Here is a 23,736-nt window from a genome sequence, read left to right as displayed (position 1 = left end):
CTCCAAACAGCCCTGTAGAAGTCCAGCTAAACTATTCAGCAGAAATGCATAAAAAGCTTAAACATCTCACTACTTAAAGGGGTCTTACAAAATGAGGGAAAGGAACCTTTTACCTGGGCACATAGTGAGAGGAGAAGGGGGAATTATTTAAATCTTAAAGAGGAGAGATTTAGATTAGATGTTGGGAAAAAACCCTTTACTCAGAAGGTAGTGAGGCATTGAAATGCCCAGAGAATTTGTAGATGCCCCAACCCTGGAAGTGCTCATGGCCAGATTGGATGGGACCTTGAGTAACCTGGTCTAGTGGAAAGTGTCCCTGTCCATGGCAAGGGTTGGGAACTGGATGATTTTTTGATGTCCCTTCCAACCCAAACCACTCTGGATTCACTCTGGGATTCTGTGAAACTGGAAAATCTGCATCAGTTGCTTGGCCTCTTGCAACAAAGAGCATGGAGTGTTTTATCTGAGGTGATGGGGACTTCTCGTACTGGCACAGCCAAGGCACATCTTCCATTGCCACAGGGTGATGTTCTCAAATACACACTCTCTAAAGGTGTCAGAAAAGAAAAGCAGTGAGAGAACAGCTGGGCCTGGGTCAATGTCACTGGGTACAGTGAAATTGGTATCCCAGCCTGCTGGGACTCTGAAAACCACCCCCAGAGCCTCTGGTTATGTTTGTAATTGCAAATTAGCTTGGCCAGGCAAGATCACCAGCTCTGGCACAGAGTTTTACATTACACCATTAACATCCTAAAAATAGTACCCTTTGCCCAGCTGAGTCCTCCAGGTTTGAGTGTTTTATTATCATCCCTCTCCAAACACTTTCCAGAGCAGCTACCTGTGGCACCACACTGCTGCAATGATTGGAGCAATTTCCAGCTTACCATAAAGCAGCTAGAGTGGTTGCCTTTCTTTAGTCACATTCCCAAAGTAATTTTTTTTATTCTTGTTTCTAAAATTATGGAACTGATAAGGAAATAGGGAACCAGTAAAGTAGGTAATACCTCTCACCTTACTAGCTTCTCTCTTAATTTTTTTCTGTGGCCAGAGGTGACAGAGGGCTGTGAGGATCAGAGGACATGACAGTGAGTCAGGGAAATGCCTCTTCCCTGCTGCACCACTGTCCCATACCAGGTTACACCAGGGGTATTTTGAATGAATAAATTCTGAAAATAGGCCAGGGCCCCAGCCTTTCCCAGCCCCTGTGCAGGATTGCTGGGACTCATGATTGACTCAGCCTGGTGGAAGAGCAATTTCACTGTTCCCTAAAAATAGACCAAGTGGTTCATCCTCTCAACATAGCCCAGCAATCTGAGATAAAACCAGCTGCCAGAGACCACTGGGAGGCAGTGACCAGGACTGAGGGTGTGAGGTGTGGAGCAGGGCTCCTTTTGGGATACACAAAGGGCTGCCTGGCCTGGCTTTCACACAGATTTTCCACTGGGGCTGTCTGAGACGTGACTCACCTGTTGGGACTGCAGAGACCTCCCTGTAAGTAATTCTGGGGTAGATTAGAATGGAGTGAAATGTTGCATGAATATGAACCTCAGACTGGTCCTAAAATGCAGGGCAAAGGAGGATGTTTAGTGTTTCATGCTGTAAAAGCACTGTTGCAGCTCATGGAAAGCCATGGATTTTATTCTGCTGACCCAGAGCCTGGTAAATCCTGCTCTGTGCTGCAGGTGTGTTCCAGGTATGGTGGCTTTGGTTTGGTTCAAGACCATGGTTTAGGGCACCTGGATGTGTTCTAGACAGAAACAGAGCATTGTAACTGTGTGCTTTTCTTCTGTCCTAAAATGCTGAAAATCCCAGCTCTGAAGGTTAAATTCATGGGAACAGATCTGACTGTCTACTCTCTCCCCAAAAAAAAACCCAAACCCTGTTATTTATTACTCTGATCCCTTTGAGCACAATTAGGGGAAATAATCTCTGTGGGATCCAATTGAGCCAGGGGGATGCTGGAGGTGGAGGGGACACCTTCCAGACCCAAATCTTGTTCAGGACTGGCAGTGGGGAGGCACCAAAACATGGACTGCTCAGAAGGAAATGAGCTTTGCTTCACCTCACATCCCTAGGGAACAGAAGGCAAGGAAGAATTAGTTAAGGAGGGAATTTCTTTCCCTCTCTCTTCAATCTCTGCCTCCAGAGAGAGCAGAATATATTTGTGACCCTGAGCCAAACAAAGAGCTTCATGAGCCTGTGGGGTCAGCAGCATTAACATGGGGTATGGACCCCACTCCCTGATTGTGCTCACATGTGTGGAAGAACATTCCAAAAACCTGCATCACTCTAGAATGGAGGAGATGTGCCCCTGTGTGATCACATGTGTGTCTCACACCTGATTATCCATTTGCCTTTTGGCTCTAAGGGCTGTCCCCTGGTCACCAGGAGAGCCAGGACTCCAGGTCCAGCCCTGGGGATGTCCCTCAGTGGGGAAGGCCTGACCTGAGCTGAAAGCAGTATTTTTTTCAGCTCATGCATTTGTTGATGGCCAATGTTTCCTTCTGAGATTCACATCCAGCTGATGCCTGTGAGAATGACAGAAATTCTGTAGCTTGCCCCAGTTCCCTCCAGGTCTCCAGTTTTCACTCAAATCTTTTATCTAAAAAAAAAAAAAAAAAGTGAAGTAGCTTCAGATTTTTGTTAGAAATCAGGGATTTAGGGAAAGATGGAGTTGTCTTTCTTTCCCTGTCTCAGGTATAGATATCACTTTGAGAGAAGAGGCAAAATATTAAAATCAATACTTTTGTTCAGGCAAAGTGGTAGATGATTCACTAGTGGCAATTCAGGGATTCAGCATGCGTGGACATTTCTAGGAACATCTTGCAAAGGCTGTGCTCAGCCCTTGGAGAGACTCAGTTTATTCTACAGCATACAGAAGCTTTCTTTTGTGGGGAAACCAGGCAGGGAGGGAGAAAGAGGGAGACAATCCTTCTTTAGCACTGGTGAAAGTCCCAGACTGGGTCTGAACAGAGTAGTGGGAATCTTTTCTTGCACTACTGTACCTTACACTTTCAATCCAACCATTTCTCTCCTCTCCCATATTCTTGCTGGCAATTTGTCTTACCCAGAAACAAATGGAAATTCCCAGGAATCTCAGTAGCTACAAGTAGGTTTGGAGTTTTCTCTTTAAAGGATGCTGCTAATTTGGTTTGGGGTGTGACTCTTTCTTGGTCCAAAACAGTATTAAGTTTTCTTGGCTGTGGGTGATAAAGAGCCGACAGCAGCATGGAAACACCAGGACAAGAATAGAAAAGCAAAGCAGGGCCCTGCAGCTCCTCAGGGCATGTGGAATCCCTGCAATGCCCCCAGTAAACACCATGGCAGGCAGAGAAATGCTGGGAGATGCAGGGCACAGCCCTGTCCCTGATCCCAGCCGGGATCCCAGCAGGATGGGAGGCTGGGGATGCTCCCCGGGCTCTGCCTGCACACACATTCCCAAGGTATCTCTGCAGAGGGGTGGCAGAGGGCTTCCCTTAAAAGGTCTGGTATTTGGGGCATGCCAAGGAGCCCTGTCCCCAGGATGAGGCTGTTCCAGGGGGGAGCTGGGTGTTGCAGGGGGTTTTAGAGGAAGGGAAGTGGTATCATGAATGGTCACACTCAACTCCAGGCTGAGGGGGCTGAGATGCTGCACTGCAGGAAGGAAAAGATCCTGGGAGAGGGGTTAGGGGTAAAAGTGGTGCTGATCGTGGCATAGGGGAGATAGAGAAACGGAATGGATGCAAGCAGGGGTGTTTATCACCATTCCAGTGAAAACCCTGCTGTGAATAGCAGATAAAGAGCTGCTGGAGGGTACGAGAACCGTGTCAGAGGCAGGGCTGGACACCCCCAGTGACACACAGCCGGGGACAGTCACTAAACACCCACTCGGCCTTTATTAACCCTTTAGTCACTCGGCAGAGGGACACAGAGAACGACACAAAGCCGAGGGCACAGTCGGGGCTGCACCCACCTCCCCCTGCAGCCCTCGGTACCCAAACCGTGGGGTGAGGGGGTGATGGGGTGAGGGGGGGATGGGATAGTGGGGTGAGGGGGTAATGGGGTGAGGGGGGGATGGGTGATAGGGTGATGGGGTTATGGAGTAGTGGGGTTATAGGGCTATAGGGTTATGGAGTTATGGGGTTATGGGGCAATGGGGTAATGGGGTAATGCGGTGATGGGGTGATGGGGTGATGGGGTTATGAGGTAATGGGGTGAGGAGGTGATAGGTTGATGAGGTAATAGGGTGATTGGCTGATAGGGTAATGAGGTGATAGGGTAATGAGGTGATAGGGTAATGAGGTGATGGGGTGATGGAGTAACAGGGTGATGGGTGATGGGTGATAGGGCGATGGGTGATGGGTGATGGGGTAATGGGTGATTGGTGATAGGGTAATGGAGTAACAGGGTGATGGGTGATAGGGTGATGGGTTTGATGGAGTGATGGAGTAATAGGGTGATGGGGTGATGAATGATAGTGTAATGGGGTGATGGATGATAGTGTCATGGGGTAATGGGGTAATAGGGTAATGGGGTAACGGGGTGATGGATGATAGTTTGATGGAGTGATGGGGTGATGGAGTGATGGGGTGATGGATGATAGTGTAATGGGGTGATGGAGTGATAGGGTGATGGGGTGATGGGGTGATGGGTGATAGGGTGATGGAGTGATGGGGTGATGGGGTGATGGGCGATAGGGTGATGGATGATAGTGTAATGGGGTGATGGATGATAGTGAAATGGGGTGATGGGATGATGCTGGAACCCTCCCTAAGGAAAGACAAGCCCACAGCAGTTGGCCCACGCAGGAAGGCCATGTCCCCAGACAGCAATGCCACTGCAGCTGTCTCTCAACAGAGCTTCTTGGCATTTTTTTGGTGCCCAGAATAGAGTCCTCCACATTCCTGGATTTTTGCACAGCCCAGAAATAGCCCCGAGCTGCCTTGGGGCAGATACTCAGCTCTGCCTAAAGCTATATTTTCCCAATTCTTCTCAGAAGCTCTTTAAATTACCTGGGGGGTCCTGATGCTGCTCCTTCAAAGGACATTCCAGCTGACACTGAAGAGCCAAAAACATTTGCAGAAGTGACCAAAGATTGTGAACCTTCTGTTTGGAGGTTCTGGGAAATGGAAAGAGATCTGATTTTGAAAATCAAGGGCAGGAAACAAGACACTTTTTTTTTTCTTTCACTGCTTCTGACCCTCTCAGATTTGCAAATGCAACTTTATACATGTGCAAAAACGTTAATTATTTTACTATAATTAGTAGAAAAATCCTAATGGATGAAATGGTCATTTAAATCTCATTTCCTCTTGAGCACAGCTGGTCTTTAGTTACATTATTTTATTTTACTTCTTTGTCTAGCACCTTCCTCTGTTTCTAGTGCTTTTCTTTTCAGCCCATTTCCCATCCCAGAAAGCACCTATTAACTCTCTATCTAATCATCGCAGGAAATGCCTTGCAGAGAGGGCAAAATCTCTCTTAAACCATTTCAAAAGGGAATGATTTATATTTATTTGATATGTGTTAGCCTTTACATTTATGTTCTACAGCAGCAGGGCTCCCCACCTCCAAATCAGGGATCTATTGTATGTGATGCTGGACAAATTTATTTGAAAAGACAAGGTATATTCATGAAAATTTGGAATCAGAAAAAGAAAAGCCTTGTTAATTTGTATGATTTTCATTAATCATCCAACTGTTATCAGTGCTGTTCTTATATCTGAGTTGGTAGGTGAGCATGAGAAAATCTCAGTACTTGCTTTTAAAGGTTGATTCCTAGCCCATATAGTTATAACAGGTACTCTTGGACCAAGCCAGTAAAACACCACATGAATTCCATGTAAAAAGAACATGTTTACAATTGCCACTCTGGCACATAATGGGCCGACCCACTGCAGAAAGAAAAAGCTTGAATTTCAAACACTCACAGTCCTTTGTAGGGCTGAAAATGAGAGAAGGTACTGTGGTTTGAAAAGAGAACAAAGTGTGATCCGGGCATCAGGAGGGAGCACCCGTGAGGGTGAGCAGAGTGTTTTAGAGCATGACTGCTCCTCAGCCTTTGCTAGATTCCAAAATTCCATCCATGCTCCCTGTTGCATCTCTGTCCCACCTTTTTTCCCCTTCCTTCCAAAAAAACAGATGCTATTTTAACACTCTCTAAAGCCTCATGAGTGGGTCATGAGGGCAGTGAGGAACAGAGAGATTCTCTCCTGCCCAAATCCTTGCTGTCCCAGGATTACCCTTCCCTTCCCACCCACCAGTGAAGCATCCCAGAACCACTCACCTTTTCAGCAGCCTCCAAACTGGGGCAGCAGGGACCTGCCCTGCTTCCCACACCTCCCTCAGAGTGTGTCCCCTCTGGCAGAGCTTCCCTGTGGACCAGGGCCACTGGCAGGGGGGTTAGGGCAGAGATTTAAACCTTTCCCCACTGACTGAGCACCCCCAATGGGCTGCCTGGCTCCTGGATTAAGCAGCAGCACTGGTTTCCCAGGCAGCTTTTATGGCTGCTCACCCATCCATGCAAATTCCCACAGCCCAGCCATGGAGCTGTGCTGAATATTTTTAGGAGTCACTTTTGTCAAGGAACTGATTCTCTGGGGAGAAAAACTGGGACAGATGTGGTTCTGCACATGCAGCTGCCACATCCAAGGGCAGAGGCACTTAGAAATGGGGTCCCCATCTGCAGGGATGTGCTTCCACCTTTGGGACAGGTCAGTGAGGTGCTGATGTGGGTGAACAGCATGGACTGGGGACATGTCCAGTCACACAGGGGTGTCACACACTCCTGGGTCAGGAAGCTGAGCTGGTAGTGACTATCTGATGGAGGTAACCCTTGGCTGATCTTAGGGGATCCCCAAATTCCCAAAAACAACCAGTCAGAGAGCCAAAAAAGCAGCATTTCCTTGTCAGTTTGCTTCCATCCCCTCGGAATAGACATTTGCTTTCACAATCTGAAGAAATCACTTGTTTTCCTGCCCTTACTCCCTCGGTGCTAAGGAGTTTCAGGACATGAGTTTCTGCTCCTACTGACCTCTGAGATTTGGGTTTGGGTCCTGCACCATGGGGTGCACCAAACATATTGTGGTACTGGAGCTGTGGCTTAGCCAAGACATGAGACCACAACACATCTGTGCTCCATGGCACATGTCAGGCCAACATGGCAAACCCAAAATTTCCTGCAGAGCAGCAAAGTCAAGCAGGGGATGGAGGATGCTGGATTCAGGAGATGCCCTTTGCATCACTGCACCATCAGTGAGCAATGGAAAGGCACGGGACCATGGCAGAACTTGCCCCACAGGGCCATCCCTTCTCTTCTGGTTCCTGCAAGCCCCCATCTCATCCCATCCCATCCCATCCCATCCCATCCCATCCCATCCCATCCCATCCCATCCCATCCCATCCCATCCCATCCCATCCCATCCCACCCCATCCCATCCCATCCCATCCCATCCCATCCCATCCCATCCCATCCCATCCCATCCCATCCCATCCCATCCCATCCCATCCCAGCCCTGTTACACAACCCCCAGTTCCCGGGGCACCGTGGGGCGACACAAAGGGCTTTGCTTAGCAGCTGTGTTTGCTCAGGGCGGCTGATTTTGGGAGCACAGCTGATGACATGTGGTTGGCCAGGCGACCCGGGAGACTGGTGCTGAGCTTGCAGCTTCCTTTTTTAATAGGTGACTCAGGCACTCGGCAGCTCACTGGGGTTGGTGGTGGGAGCCTGGCTGTGAAGGAGTGCCAGCAGCAGAGGTGGTGGACACCGACAGGTGGGTAGAATTGTTTGTTCGTAGGATAAAGTGGTTTAAATAGAAAGTAGAGTGAGACAGAGCTGCCCTGTTGCTGGTGAGATGGGGTTTTCTCAGGGGAGGGAGGGGGCAGAGGTTTTGTTGGTGATTTGTTTTCCACTTGTTAGGAGCTGGCTGCCAGGTGTAAGATGATTCTGGTTCAAGCGACCTGCAATATTATCTCCAGCAGGAGACAGAGCAGTTGAGTGATTTATGGACAATAATTGAAGAGGAAGTGAGTGAATTTTTAGATGAATATTTAAGAGTCTTTTCCTCCCATTGCCTTGCCTTCTCCCCCTGTGTTTAGAAAGATCAGTGAGCACAAAAGAATACAAGGAATTATTTTCCCCTGTTGCAAGTCTCTGTGTCTGGACTGTGACTTAGGGGACAGAGAGGCTGTAAACCAAGCCCGACCCGCAAATACGTGGGGCATGGGAAGAGCTCAAAGAGCCCGACAGCTGCTCCTTATGGGCAGTCCAAACATTGCAACCCCTCGCACAAAATGTGCAGATTCATCCGGCGCCAGACGCCGGCACCAAGGACATTTTGCCGACGAGCAGCAGGGAGGAGCATTCCTTGTGTCCTTCATTTGGACATGGAGCCAGCCGCTGGGTGGGACAGCAGGAGGGGGGTTTGGGGAGATCTTTTCCTGCTATTTTAGCTCTCAGGGGATGCTTTGATGCCTGCAGTGTCGTGTTTAACAGTCGCGCAGTCGATCAGCGCGGGACGCGGCGCTCAGCGCCGCAGGGATGCCGAGCACCAGCAGAGCCCTTTGGCTCAGAGAGGCAGAAATTTGGGGCCTGACACAGGTTTCAGATTGGGCTTGCACCTCTTACACAGCAAATATCACCCTAAGCCTGATGTGCATAGCAGCTTTTAGCTGTGTGTCTTGGGTTGCAATACAGGATGTGCCAGAAATGTGAATTCTGTCCCCATCTGCTGCAGCCGGGTGGGGCAGTGACCCTGATCTCCTGGCACATATTATCTGCTAATGGGCCATCTTTAAACCAGCTAGGGCAATCATCTTTATCTTCCCACAGCCCATCCTCCCTCCAGGAACAGATCATCTGCTGCTGGGCCATTGAGTCCCACTGTATGACTGATAAAATTACATCATCCCACTGGGAGATGCTCCAGCAGGGTGTCAGGTTGTATTCTGACTCTGTCAGTGGTTTTGGGACTGTTCTTTGTAATATTGTACTTCTGTTTTAATTTTCCTAGTAAATAACTGTTATTCCTTATTCCCATATCTTTGCCTGAGAGCCCCTTAATTTCAAAATGATAATAATATTTTGGACGAAGGGGGTTTATATTCTCTATTTCAAAGAGAATCTTCTGCCTTTATTGGCAGACACCTGTCCTTCAAACCAGGACACTGTGCTTCAGCATCTCCAGCCAGGAGCTCCACTCTCCTCGCAGGGGATCCTGAGATGTCCCCGAGCTGCTGGGATGTCACTATCCCCTCACACGCCACAGCTCAGCCTTCTCATCAGCAGAACGAGCAGGAGTTCCTCAGCTCTTAGCTATAATTAGGGATTTGGAGGGAGGCAACAAGCCTGTTTTGTCAGGCAGAGACCAGATATTGTGCGAGCGCAGAGGGTTGGAGCAGCCCTTCCCCGAGGCAGGAGGCTTTGTGAGAAGTGATAAGCAAACACAGGGCTGTGCACAGCCTGTGCACTGCTAACAAAAATATTCAAAAATGAGAAGGGAAGAAGAAAAAAAAAGAAAAGAAAACAAAGGCAGCGATAAGGCGATGCCTTCAACAAAAGCCTTGTATCTAATTTTATCTGTCATTAAAACAAGCCCCGTGGCCTTTCATCCATCCAAGCTAAGGGGTGAAAGAACGGGCAACACTGACACTGTGCTGTTTCCCACTGCCTGAACTGGAAATCTTCCTTCAGCTGCACTATTTGTTCATGGCTGGAGGGGGATGTTGCTTTTCTTTGTGCAGCATGTGAACCTCCAGGCCTGCGGGTCAGTACAAATTATATCATCCCAGCAGTGATGCTCACAGCCTGGGGTGGGAGGAGACCATTAAACATCACCAGCCCATCTCATGGACACAGGGATGCTTTTGCTAAGCACTTCTCACCAAAACAGGACTTGTGTCAGCCTAGGCAGGGTCCCTGCCTTGCCATGAGGGGATCCCATCTCCTAGGTGTGGTTTTCAAGACAGCCAAGGGCTTGTGTTCATTTTCCCAGCCAGAAAGGCTGAAAAGGTGTGCTTGGTTTCCTTCCTATCTTGAGTCTAGCAAGGCTCACTGTGCCCAGTTCTCCCCATTGCTCTTATTGGGGCACTTAGCCAAATCTCATTACCATGCAAAGAAAAAAGTTTGGGGTGTATTGAGCGGATGGGGGGAAACTAATGAAACCAGAGTATGATTGCAACCTCACACACTATCTCAGGATGCACCAGGTCTGCTCTTGCAGTGGCTATAGACAGATAATTCCCTTGGACTCAATGTTTAAGCTGTGTACAGCAGACATCAGAGAGAGAGGTGCCATAATTAAATAGAGATTTAGCAAAAAAAAAAATAAAAAAGGACATATCTTCTGTTTCCTCCTCTGGTGTCCTAGTGACCTCCAGCAGAACTGGGCAGCTAAATCTGTATTGCATCCCAGTGCTTCCCCATGTATCCAGCCTTGGTTCTGCATCAAAATGCTTGCACACCTGCAGGAACAGCTGGAATAAAGGAGAACAGAAATCTTGAGGTTTGGCACCTTCCAGCAGCACCACTGGCAGGGTCTGACAGGTCACTGAGGTCCCTCTGCTCTTATCATCATGGCTTTTTGCATGTTTGTGCCTATAGGAACTGGCATTTCATTTGAAGCACATTTTTAGGGTATAGAGTTGCTTCTCGTCAATTTGAAATAAACCCAGAATAAGTTTATTTCAGTATTTTAGAGAAAGACTTGAAAATCTCAACTGAAAATGCAGAGCACAAAGCAGAAGAGTCATTAGGTTTGTTGTTTTCTAATTCTCGTGATTTAGGGACTGAGGTTTGAGGGCAAAGAATGCTGGAATGGCTGCAGTGCTTCTAGTGCATGTATTAAAAAGTACATCAGCCCTTTCCTGGCTGTGCAATAGCTGGATTTGTGGAGAGAGAGCCCATTGTTCAAACCAAAAGCATTGCAAATACCTCACTAAATCCAAATGCAGCAGCACAAGCCCCACAGAGAACGGGAGAAGCTTCTGGTGTTTTTACAGTGGGAACAGAGAAATTACAGCCCTGACTAACCTGGAGGGCTGAGATGCACCCTATAGGTGTAAAGCTCTATGTATTGTGTATGTCTGTGGTGGGAGCTGGAGATAACCATCCTCACATCTGGGTTTTAACTACACTTTGGAGTGGCTTTTTTATTTGAAAATTGAAGCTCCATTGGGGAGGTGGTGCAGTTCAAAATACCAAATCTCTAAATGCAGAGCAGACTTTGATAGTTTTACCAAAGGCTCCCTACTGCATCCTCAAGTCTCACCCTTCTCATCTCTCCTGAGATGAGCTCCTGGGGGAGAGGCAAAGATAAGTGGATATAACTGCTTGTGAGGCACACCCATAAGAGAGGGGTGCAAAAAAAGCAGGAATTGGCTCAAGCTGGGTATGTGTAGCTCCTCCACATCCCGTGACTCACTCATGTTTGGAGATGGCCTTGCCCAGGGAAGCAGGAATGGGGCCAAAGCATCACTCTCATCCAGCCTCCACCTCACCCATGAAGATGGGAATATTTATGTTTTTTCTCCCTGAACTGGGAGAGTGTGGTGTTAAGTTTTGGGCGATCACTCGGTGTGCAGTGCCACAGACCTAGCAGGGACAGGAAAGTGATGCTGGCCCTGCTGTCCTGTCCATGGCTCGTGGCTCACCGCACACGTCTGTCCCTGTTCCAGATGATCGGGCACGGTCGTTTTTAGACCCATCAAGCAGCACCAGCCCCAGAGCCCAGCGAGGAGGAGGGAGGCTCCGTGCACCCTCGGTGAAGGAGCTGTCGGCTCTGTTCCTCTTACACACAGCTGCTGCTGGCGCCAGCCCCGCGCAGCCGGTAAGGAGCGCGTCCCCCGCGGCATCCCAGCCATGTCCCGCTGCCACAGAGACAGACACCCTGCCTTTGTAAACCTCAAAAACGCCGCTTGGTTTCCCTAAAGTGACCATTTCCAGGATAAATGTGTGCAAACACTTGCAAGTATCACATACTTATTGAATTCACACATGCACACACACACACATCCACATCCACTAGTCTATACAGTTTACCCGTAATAAGATTTCCTCTTTATTTGCACAATTGTATTCACATACATCCGTGGAGGAAATAATTAGTACAGAGCAATGTCTCCATGCTATCCCCATTCCAACACACACACACAATATATATATACTTATATATGTCCATATACACCACATTCAAACATAACTTTGCAGTGCAACCTCCCTGTGCTTCTCTGTTTATATCCCCCTTAGTATGGGATGAAGGGATTTAATCCTTCACTTCAGCCTGATCATCATGTCACAGGATAATACAGGATATAAGGGTTATGAGGCATATTTTTCCCATTTCCCCAGTTCCACTGGTGATCCAGGAATGACATGGGATGGGATTTCATATCTGGACCCTTCCTGCAGGCACATCCATGTTTCCTCACACTCTCAACCTTTTATGGGGCCCCCATTCAGAGATGCAGTCTCTTGAGTTTTTATCAGGGAGAGGTCCAGATGAAGCAGTCTCAGTTGAAAATAATAAGTAGAGACTGCATTTGGAAAATTACAGCTGGTTAGAAAAGAAAATTTCTTAAAATTACAAAGCAATAAATTGCACAATTCATAATTCAATTACAAATGTAGATCAGTTTAATTTTTTAAAATATTGAAGTGTAAGGAAAAATATAGGCTAAATCAAACTTTGGAGAAATTAGTGCTGGTTTTGTTTTCCCCCCAACTTTAAAAAAATACATTTGAGGTTTTGTTTGTTCACTAAGATATTAGGAAACATATATCTGATCAACCTGGAATAAGACTGCTTTCTCAACTCTACAGAACTTCCAATGAACCAAAAGCAAAAATTACACCTGCGTAGTTCTCAGTTCTTTGTAATTGATATAATTAGTACATATAAGTATATAAAAATATACATGCAGATAATGTGTCTTGCTGTGCAGTTTAATGGAATTCTCCTCATATCTTTTCCAGAGTACTGTGAAGGACAACTCCATTCACTCTCCCCACAGACAGAAAAAAAGCAAGGTAGGAAATGTTTAAGATAAGCACCGTTATCTAACCAAATATTTGTGGCCTGTGAGTGTGATCTAAATACCCACACAAGGCAGCCAGGAGCACTTACATGCTGAATATAGCTATCAGCTGCTCGGCTGCCCTTCCCCACATTCAGAAGTTCTTCACAGATTTAAAAAGAAAAGGGAAAAAAAAAACCAAACAAAAAAACCCTTTATTTTAAAAAGTGCATTCCAAGTACGTTGGCTCATGCAAAAGATTTATATTTTTCACTCGCTGCAAAATATGCTGATTTTGGTGTTCTGAGTGTGGGTTTCTTTTACTAATGTTCAAAACTTATTTTTAGCCAGAACAATCTGTGTGTGACAGAGTGAAATAACACCGTGCACCATTGCTTTGAGCAACAACTAATAATATTCCAGGCATAACTCTGCAGACGTAACTGCACAGGCATGCCAAGGGTCAGCAGATCTGTTTACTGAAAGGAAAGCCACCAGGATTACAGTCTCTTTTAGACAATGATTAAAGGCTTCAGCCACCTTCCCTGTGGATAAATGCACAGGCAGTGCAGGTTGCAGGTATTCAGTTCAGTGTTTGGTGCTCAGGATGCACAAACTGAGGGGGGAAATTGCAAAAATGGAGGCTCAGAGGGAGGCTGGACAACCACAGCTCACTCTGTTCACTTCTCTACCAACACTGCTGTGAATGTGAGATAAGCTCAGTCTGACTGAGTATAAACAGGCCTAACTGGCCCCCATCTGTAGGTGCTACCCCATCCTCTGGTCCCTCAGCCTTGCTTTTCCTCCTCAGGCAGCACAGATCATCAGCAGTTTGCAAGCTTAACCTTAGTTAGCCTCCTGACTGCACAAGCCTGCAAGTCAGAATAGCTTTATTTAAGTCTGTGTAAATGTGCATCTATTCTTGTGCTGATGGTGCCATGGGGCACACCTCTGAGTGCAAGGAAGAAACCATTAATCACATGAACATCCTTCCCCAAGCCCTCCCTCCTGAGCAGTGAGTGGGCACCCCATAGTGCTACCAAAGGCTCATCATGTTACCTCACCAGCTCTGTTTGACTCTTTGGTTCCTTCTCCCCATTTTCTTCTTGAGACCTCTTCACAAATAGCTCCTTGACTTTCACCTGCACCCAGATCTTTTATTCCCAGACTCTCTGCAGGTCCTCAGCTGGGGACACACAGTTCTGGACACTGGACAGCAGGAGGGAGAAGTTTACTTTTCACTGACTTCTCTAAGTCAGCCTTATCTTTCTTGTGGTCGCTTTCTCTTGTGGTCACATAGTCCAAATTGTGCACCTCTGTTGTGCTCTAGCTGGACTGAGTCCTGGGAATTGTAGACTAACCACCTGAGCTGGATTAGAGACCTCGCTTTGCTGTGGAACCAGGGCTAACACCAAGCCTGCAGCGTGTGCAGTGATGTGATGTTTTGGAGTGCTGTGTGCTACTGAACCAAAGGTATGGAGCTTACTGGGTGCATGGATTTCCCCTGTTGGCTTTTCCCCTTGCCATTCACTCCATTAACAGCCACGGGGATGGGGGGTGAGAGGTGATGCTGACATTTAAAACTGTTTCCCCAAAGATGTCAGAAGCTCAGAAATCATCTAAAGTCGCCATCAAGAAAATGGAAGATGACCTGCCTCCCCCTCCAGCCGTTGGCTCTGTGCAGGTGGTTGCTCCAGGGGGCCAGGATCTCAATGCACTCCCTGTGCCTCCTCCAAAGCAAGCCTTCTCCAAGTTCTACCAGCAGCGCCAGGTGAACGAGCTCAAGAGGCTCTACAGGCACATGCACCCCGAGCTCAGGAAGAACCTGGAGGAAGCTGTGACTGAGGACCTGGCAGAAATGCTTAACACTGAGGATCCCAATGCACAGGCCTCCGTGAACCTGGATAAAGTTCTCCCAGGAGAAGTTCAGTCTATGCGCTGGATTTTTGAGAACTGGGCGCTTGACTCCATTGGGGACCATCAAGCCACAAAGAAGCTGACAGAAGAAGAGATCATTCCCAGTGGGGATGTGAAAAGCACTTCCCTGAGGTTTGAAAGCCAGTCCATAAATGGATACAACCTGACAACATCAGCCAAGGTGTCAGAAACAGACTTTGCCAGAGGGGATGTTCGCACTGCCCGGTGGCTCTTTGAAACCCAACCATTGGACACATTAAATAAATTGTATTCTGATGAAACCGAGGTGCAGGAGGCAGTTCTCAAGGAGCCTGTCCAGGGAGGTGATGTGAAAGGGGCCAAACAGCTCTTTGAAGCACAGTCCTTGGATGCCATAGGACGCTGCTCCTCAGTGGAGGAGAAGAGCATCCTACAACTCAAGTCAGAAATCCAGGAGCTTAAAGGTGATGTTAAGAAGACTGTCAGGCTCTTCCAAACAGAGCCCCTCTGTGCCATCAGAGACAAAAGTGGGACTATCCATGAAATCAAGTCTGTCTGCCGAGAAGAAATTCAGAGCAATGCAGTCAGGACAGCTCGCTGGCTCTTTGAGACTCAGCCCCTGGATACCATCAACAAGGACACTTCCAAAGTGCAGATAATCCGTGGGATCTCACTGGAAGAAATTGGAAGGCCAGATGTCAGTGGTGCAAGGTGGATATTTGAAACTCAGCCTCTGGATGCCATCAGAGAAATCACAGTAGAAGAACAGGACTTCAAGGCTTCGACAGATTTTGTCACAGGGGCAGATGTCACCAAACAGCGTTTTCTCTTTGAGACCCAGACTCTTGACTCCCTGAAAGGAGAAGCTTCAGAAAGTGTTGTAGCCAAAGAACAAGTCATTGGAGGTGATGTCAAGTCTACACTCTGGCTCTTCGAAACACAGCCAATGGAAACCCTGAAAGACAATTTTGAGGTGGGACGTTTGACAAAAGTAGAGCTTACAGCAGAGGAGAAGGGAGATGTGAAGCAAAGAAAACATGTCTTTGAGACCTGTCCCCTTGGCAGTATCTCCAAGGCATTTGAGGAAGAAATTCCACCCACCAGCATGGAAGAGGTAGTGAAAGGGGACGTGAAATCTTTCAAGACCCTGTTTGAGACCCTCCCCTTAGACAGCATTAAGCAGGCTGATGCTGAGCCCGTCACCAAAGAAGAGGAGGAGAAGATTCCAGCTGGCAACGTCAAAGCCAACCAAATCCTGTTTGAGACAACACCCCTGTACGCCATCAAGGATAGCTTTGGCAATTTCCATGAAGTCACCTCTGTAAGCAGAGAGCAGATCATCAGCGGTGATGTCAAGAACTACAAGTGGATGTTTGAAACCAGGCCCCTGGACCAGTTTGATGAAAGCATCAAGAAGGTGGATATAATACGGGGGATCACAAAACAAGAGGTGGTGGCTGGTGATGTCAGGACAGCCAAGTGGCTCTTTGAAACACAGCCCATGGATGTCATTCATCTCCAAGCCACAGAAGGGGAGAAGCACCCCTCAGTGAAGAGGGAGATCTCCCAGAAGGGAGATGTGAAGACCTGCAGGTGGCTCTTTGAGACCCAGCCCATGCACACCCTGTACGAGAAGGCTGAGAAGAAGCAGGAGGAGGATGGTGGTGTGCCCCAAGCAGATGTGAAATCCTACACATGGATGTTTGAGACTCAGCCCCTGGACTCCCTGAAAGGCCAGGAGGAGCAGTATTTGCAAGTCAGTAAGGCCTACAGTCAGGAGGAATTACAGGGAGTGGATGTCAAAACTGTCCGGCACCTGTTTGAGACTGAGCCCTTGGGCAGCAGCACTGCCAGCGAAGCTGACCGGAAGAAAACCATGCGGTACTCCAGTCGTGTGGAGTTCCAGTCTGGGGAAGTGTCCAGAGTGAAAGAGTTCTTTGAAGCCAAGCCCTTGGACACAGCCACCAAGCTGAAATCCCAGAAGGATGCTGGAACAATTGAAGCTGGATCTGTGCACAAGTTCACATGGCTCTTTGAGAATTACCCCATGGACACCCTGAAGGACAGCTCTGAGGGCATCCAGGAAATACCTCCTGAAAAGGATGTCAAGGGGGGAGATATTGGAGGAAAAAGGTTCGTATTTGAGACCTATTCCCTTGATCAAATCCATGACAAAGTGGATGAGACAGAGCTCCAGAAGATCCAGAAAGACACCATGAGCAAAGCTAATGTCAAGTCTTGCACAATGCTCTTTGAAAGCCAACCTTTATACGCTATCCAGGACAAAGAGGGGGGATACCATGAGGTCACCTCAGTGCAGAAAGAAGAAATCATGAAAGGTGACATGAAAGGTGCCCGGTGGTTGTTTGAAACCAAGCCCCTGGACCAGATCAAGAAGGAAGAAGAGGTGTTTGTGATTAGGGCTGTCACCCAAGAGGACATCAAGAAAGGAGATGTCCAGACTGCCCGCTGGAGGTTTGAGACAGAGCCTCTTGACTCCTTCTCAGGGGGAAAGTTGTCTGTGCCCAGAACAGTGGATGACGTGCAGAAGGGAGATGTTCAGTCCAACAAGCAGCTCTTTGAGTCCCAGCAGGTGGGCCAGAAGAAGTACGTGAGGATGGTGAGTGTCAGTGACGTGCAGCGGGGTGACGTGAGGACATCCACTTGGCTCTTTGAGAACCATCCTGTGGACTCGCTGTACGGGGACGCAGAGAGGAGCTCGTCCATGAGCACAGTGCAGAGAGAGGACAGCCAGAAAGGGGATGTAAAACGCTGCACCTGGTTGTTTGAAACCCAGCCCATGGACACCCTTAAGGACACAGAGGTGACAGCCAGCACTGGGACCCAAGAAGAGATCCCGCGTGCAGATGTGAAAAGCACAACGTGGCTCTTTGAGAGCACACCCCTGGATAAACTTAGTGCTTCTGAAGGTAGCATAGAAATAGAACTGAAGGAAAGAACCATGAAAGAGACTTTAGAGACTCTCTGCACTTGCCAGGCTATCCAGCATGATGGGATCCTCATTGAAGCTAATGATATGGAGAGTGTGAAGATGGTGAAGTACCAGCTCAGCAGCCCAGGAGCTCCAGAGATCCTGAAAGAGGAGATTGTGGGGGGCCACTTGCAAAGGATTATGCTGCAGCTCCTGCACAGGACCAATGTGGAAGCACAGAGCATGCTGGTGGAGGAGGACAGAGAGGGCAAGATCAAAGTAAGCCCATTGCAGCTGCTGGACCAGAGTGAAGCCAATAAAGGCAAAGAGGACTTGAGTGGAGATGTAGCCAAGGCCTTACAGGGTCTCCTCAGCCAAGATTCTTCCATCAAAAAGGGAATGGTCCTGCAAGAGACAAAGTCAGGATCAGTGAAGATGACTCTCTACTCCCTCCTGTTCCATTCTGTCCAGCAGAAAGTCGTCAAGGGGGATGTGAAGTCAACGATTGGGAATTTGTTGGCTTCTTCTCAGGAGCAGAAAGCAGCAGCCACCATCAAGCGCGAGGACAATGAGAAGGGAAATGTCCAACTTTTTGCGAGCTGCATCGAGAAGGGAGACCTCAGCTATCTGAGGAATCTCCAGCAGGAGTCAGAGATACAATCCCTCATCTCTGCCCAAGCCGAGGAGGGCGCAGAGGAGAGTGGCCCACGGGTTGTGCCAGGGGCTAACATGCATGTCTTGCCAAATAAAGAACAAATGGAGAAAGTGATTGCAGGAGGTGAGCCAGGGGCTGTGGAGGGAGCAAAAAAGGGATTTGTATGTGAAAGCATGGGCAGAGAGGGTGTGTTAGAGAGAGAGGCTGTGCATGCAGCAGGTGTGACAGGCACCACTGTGCAATGTTTTGGGAAGTCCCTGCCCACAGCCATGGCAAAGGAAGAAGTTCTGTCCGGAGGGCTGAAGGTGACCACAAAGTCAATCCAAAGGGTTGCAGACACCAGCAAGAAGGCAGAGAAAGAAGAAGCCGCCACTGCACAATTGAAAGAGCCAAAACCTATGGTACAAGGTAGATTTCCAACCCAAATGACAGCTCAGAGGGCAGAAGTGGACGGGAAACAGCAGAGTGTGGTGTCTGGGCAAGCCAGCCAGACTCAGACAGAAGAAAAGGCTCTGGGGACTGACCTTCAGGCTGCAATGCAAAGCCTGAGGCTGGCAACAGCAGAAGCAAAAAACATTCAGCACCACGTTCAGAGCAAGTTCCAGAGGAACAGGGAGGAGGTCCACACAGCCTGCAGGCAGCAGACAGTCAGCTCACAGGGCACCACGACCCTCCAGTCGACCGTGCACCAGCAGGACTCTTCATCCACCAAGCAGGAGAGCAGCAGCACTGCCACCAAGACCACCACCACCAGAGTCCAGGAGGCATCCAAGACCCACACAAGCGTGTCTCAGAAGAGCATAGCATCACACAAAAAGGTCAGTGCTTCTGAGGAAGTACAGGGAGGACAACTATTGAGCCAGGAAATCCAAGTTGTGCCCAGTAGAGATTTTAGCATTAAGGATGGCCTTTATACTGCCACACCTGTGAAAACCTATATAAACCCTTGTGTTGAGTCTGATTACAAAGAGCAATCAGTGCAAGAAGAAAGAGATGTTGGTGTCAGAGGGGATGTGCAGACAGCTATCAGAGCACTGCAAAGTGCCGCCACTGAACAGCGCCTGGTAGAAAAGGAGGACGTTGTCCGAGGTAATTTAAAAGCCACACTTCAGTCGCTGGAAAAGTCTAACGTTAATGTCTCCAGAGGGGATTTTAAAGCTGCTATGATATACAGAAATGCAGGGCAGTCCTATTCTGTGTGTAAAAAGAAAAATGAGACTCAACTGGCTAGTAACGAGACTGCTGTAGTGGCTTCAGGGTCACAGGCTGATAATGACTTTCCTCCTCCTCCCTCAGTTGCTGTGATGAAAGCAGAGCATTGCCCACCCTCAACTAAAGCAGCAAGAGAAGGTGCCCTTCCATTACCAACCAGCAAAGATGAAGCCCCAGGATGTTCTGCACTACTCCAGACCCCTCTCCCTTCTCTGTCCTGCAAACCCAGTGACCAGAGTCCTGCAGAGAAGCCCAGGCCTCCTCCAAAACCAGAAACTACTGCCCTACCCAGGAAAAAACCTATTCCCCCTCCGAAACCTGAGCACCTTTTACATGAGGCACATTCTGCCTCTGCAAATAATAGCACAAGCAGATCAACAAAACCCATCCCACCACCATTGCCTCCAAAACCTTCAGGCTTGAGGGAGATCAGCAAGCCAAGGCCTTCCCCCACAGAGCTGGGATTAAACTGCATGGAAGTTCATGAACAATCAGGCTATGAAGAGGTTCAAGCAAAATGCTGCAATCTAGAGACATCTGTGAAGAAGTCTGTCACAGTTCAGGGTATAAACCCTGAGAGAAAGATGCCAAAATACACTGCCAAAACCCCTCTTCAAATAGCAGAAGAAAGGTACAAGGCCAGCAAAGGAAGACAAGGAAAGGTAGAACCAGACAGTGCTGAGACCTCAAAGCCAATGAAAAATGGAGTGGTTGGTTTTGAAGTCAAGCAGGGAGTGATGAGTGATAAAGCAGCTGCTCCAAGGAGATGCCCAGGAGAGGTGGCTCAAAGGCAGGGAGAGCTGTGCCGAGAGGAGAATGGGTGTTCTTCACTGTCACCTCCAGCCTGTCCTGGCAGAGCACAGGCACAGGATGTGCCAGGAAAAACTGAGCCAAACACCCCTCCAAAAAGAGGAGATGGCACTACACAAAATGCCTCATCCAAGGTGGAAAGGGAAAGTGTCTCTAATTCTTATGGATTGTGGGATAGTCAGAGAGTCGTGCGGCAGGTGCAGGAGAGGAGACAAACGTCTCATTCAATGTCCTTCCATCATCAGGCAGTGAACTCCTTAGAGGAGCACCAACAGGGAAACAGCAGGCAGCTGAAATGTCCTGACAGGGAGGAAGAGACACCTGCCCAGGAGAAGCCAGCAGTTGTTATGAGAGAGAAAAAAAAGAGAGAAACGGAAGATGAGCGTCGGAAGAGGTTGTCAGTACACAAAGAGGAGATCATGAAAGGCAATGTCAAGGAGGCTATGGAGATCTTTGAGAACCTCAGGAGACAGGAGCAGCTGCAAGAGATCTTGACCAGAGTGAGGGAGTTTGAGGAGGAGACAAGCAAGGTGGATGTGAAAGCTCTCAAGAGCTTCTTTGAGAAGGTGCCCGAGTGGGTTGTGCGCCAGAAGGCAAGGCAGCAGGACAAGGCTGAGGCAAAGGAGGATGCTGACAGTGCCCCCTCCATGGACCTGGTTTTTGAGGACCTGGAGAGAGCAAGTGCTGAGATTCTCCACCTGAAGGAGCAGACGCTTGCCCGCATCCAGGACATCGAGGAGGCCATCAAGAAAGCCATTTATTCTGTTTCTAGCCTCAAGTCTGAGTCAGACATTGCTGGGCTCTCAGGGCTGTTCAAGGAGTCTCTGGGGAGTGCCCAAAGTTCTGTGAGCAGTAGCAATATCCGTAAAATCAGCATTGTTTCCAGCAAAGCCAGGCAAGAGGAAGTCGTGCTGGAGACAGGGGAAGCAGCATCTGTGGAAAGTGCAAAGGTGGCAGAAAAGACAGAGGCAGCCAAGGCAGAGCTCGAGGTGCCCCGCCTCATTCAGTCCCGTGTCAGCTCTCCCTCCTCTCCTTCCTACATCACCATCGAGTCTGCTGCCAGGAAACCAGCAGAATCAGCCAGGACAGCACATTCCCTCCAGGATGGAGCTTCACCAGACTGTCTTGACTCTCCAGGAAAGAGGGATGCTTCTGCTCAGAACAGCTTTAGCTCCTATAACCACGCCTCAGCAGGGTCTGCTGGGCACGACACGAAACCCTTGGAGAAGAAGCCAGACCCCATCCAAACAAAAGCTGGGCTGAGCTCTATGAAACAGCACACGCCTGGCAATGCCAACCACCCAGGCAGTGACAAAGAGAAGGGTTCTGTGGACAGCTCCAAAGACAGCTGCCACTGCGGGGTGAAAGGCAGCTTTTCGGAATACCGCTCCCTGAACGTCCCCAGCCCACAAAACCCACGGAGGCAGAAAAGCATCCTGGAGCTGCAGACAGGGCCTGACGGGTCCAAGCTCTACGGGGCCACCCGGACTGTCATGGAGCAGTATGAGGAAATGGACCAGTTTGGAAACAAAATCATCACTTCGTCCACCACAGTCACCAAGCAATCCGAGACACAGACATCGTCCACGTGCGACGTGGTTTCTCATCCTCGCTATGAGGTGTCTGCCTCACCTGTGTTTCAGAGGTATCTGAAGAGCCCAGGTGAAGATTTCCACACCAACGGGAGTTTTCAGGAGCCAGGAGTGGTGTTTGTCACCTTTGGCAACTCCAAGCCAAAGAAATAGGAGGTTCTGGAGAACAAGAGAGGATTGTATAAGACAAAAGAGAAAGGCTGCGATAAACATTTCTCCTGTTTCATCCACATTACACACAGGGATTTGCCTGCACCCTAAGGACTTCTCAGGGTCATTGTCTTGGTGTTTGCACACAGACAGGACAGTGCAGCCTGCCCTGACACTGGAGAACAGCTCTCACCTGGCCAACATGACAGACTTGGTGCTGCACCACAACCCAGAGTCCTGGCACTGTTAGAAGCACAAGGGAAAAATCCATCCATGGGCACCTTGGGGTACTTCCCTAGAATGTTTGGTGGGGGTTGGAGGTGTTGGATCAGGCTTCTCTGAACTACTGCAGAAGGAAGGATAGGTAGGATCAATTAAAGAACCAATCAATCTGGTCATTGGCAAGCAAACACCTCTATGGTACCTTCTTTTTCTAAGAAGGGCATCCTACACACACACACACATATATATATACACACAAGCTCATATTGATGGGTGGGTTGGATATGTTTTCTCTTAGCCATTAAGAAAAGAAAATGAAAAAAAAAAAATTGAGTTTTTTGTCACTCTTGGACTTGGGGGAGTTATTTATCAGTTTGTTTTTCAGTTCCTGGAAAGTGTTTGATGATACTGGAAATTGTAAAGCCAAGACCCACAGCTACTATCAATGCCATTCCCCCAAAGAAAAATGCTATGAAAGATTCTTGAGTCAGAATGGTTACTGCTTTCTTTTCTTTATTTCTAGAATTGTAATTTATTATTCAGTATACACAAACCCCTTATTTTAGATTTTCCATGCTTTCCTACATGTTTACTGTTTAAATTCATTTTGAGACTTTGTAAAGCTGTTTTTCTTATTATTATGACTTTGTTTTGTACATTCTCAACTCAAGATTTTAGATTTTTGTGGCTTTTTTTTTTTTTTTAACTTCTATTGCTGCCTTCTGACGGTAAACTTTACCTCTAAAAATACTTTGGTCTGGTCGAGTTTCTTTTGTTCAGTGCCTGTTTCCTCTGAAAATACCTAGAAATCATCTCTTGATGGACCAGTTGAATCACACATAAGTTGCTGGAGGGATTTGTTCTACATCTTCTGTATGGTGTGGGTGGATCATCAGCCCTGCAGCAGAGTGTTCATCCTCTTATCTGAAAAATGAGTGCAGGGTGATGCAGACTCCCAGTCCAGGGCTCTGTTTAGGTGTGTGGAGCCTGGGTGGGCACACCAGGAAGGGTCTGGACACTTGTGTGTATCCTTTTCCCCCATGGGACAAGGCAGCTGAGGTGCTGGGCCCCCACAAGCCTTACAAGGAGGAGCAGCCCTTTACTCCAGCCCTTACTCACTGCTGTGCTCAGCTCACCTCACTCTGAGCTCAGGGTGCAAGGAGATCTCTCCAGGTGTGGGGAATGTGAGGAGCCCATGGAGGGACTGGATGATTTCTCACAGAATCACAGCATATTCTGATTTGGAGGGGATCCTCAAGGAGTCCAGCTCCAGGCCC

The 23,736-nt window shown here is 48.3% G+C and overlaps 1 protein-coding gene across 3 annotated transcripts; it reads left to right on the top strand.

Annotated features, from left to right (window-relative positions):
* The first annotated feature begins 1,324 nt into the window (after window positions 1-1,324).
* Window positions 1,325-23,209, top strand: XIRP1 (xin actin binding repeat containing 1). Of its 3 annotated transcripts, none has more exons than XM_079302938.1 (4): window positions 1,326-1,491; window positions 11,653-11,804; window positions 12,950-13,003; window positions 14,588-23,209. In XM_079302938.1, the coding sequence occupies exon 4, from the start codon at window positions 14,588-14,590 to the stop codon at window positions 22,238-22,240; it is 7,653 nt and encodes a 2,550-aa protein (XP_079159064.1). In that variant the 5' UTR covers window positions 1,326-1,491; window positions 11,653-11,804; window positions 12,950-13,003; the 3' UTR covers window positions 22,241-23,209. The 3 variants fall into 3 exon arrangements, with proteins under 3 accessions (XP_079159065.1, XP_079159064.1, XP_079159066.1); XM_079302940.1 differs by lacking the exon at window positions 1,326-1,491 and adding an exon at window positions 7,668-7,751; XM_079302939.1 differs by lacking the exon at window positions 11,653-11,804 and having other exon boundaries at window positions 1,325-1,491.
* Window positions 23,210-23,736: the final 527 nt, after the last annotated feature.

Source organism: Erithacus rubecula, assembly GCF_903797595.1.
Source record: "Erithacus rubecula genome assembly, chromosome: 3".
Taxonomy (NCBI): Eukaryota; Metazoa; Chordata; class Aves; order Passeriformes; family Muscicapidae; genus Erithacus; species Erithacus rubecula.
Note: the sequence above shows the minus strand (reverse complement) of the source record. Positions and strands in the feature narration are given on the sequence as shown.

Coding starts and splice junctions, on each gene's coding strand:
- XIRP1 (XM_079302939.1), top strand. CDS start 14,588: ATGTCAGAAGCTCAGAAATCATCTAAAGTCGCCATCAAGAAAATGGAA.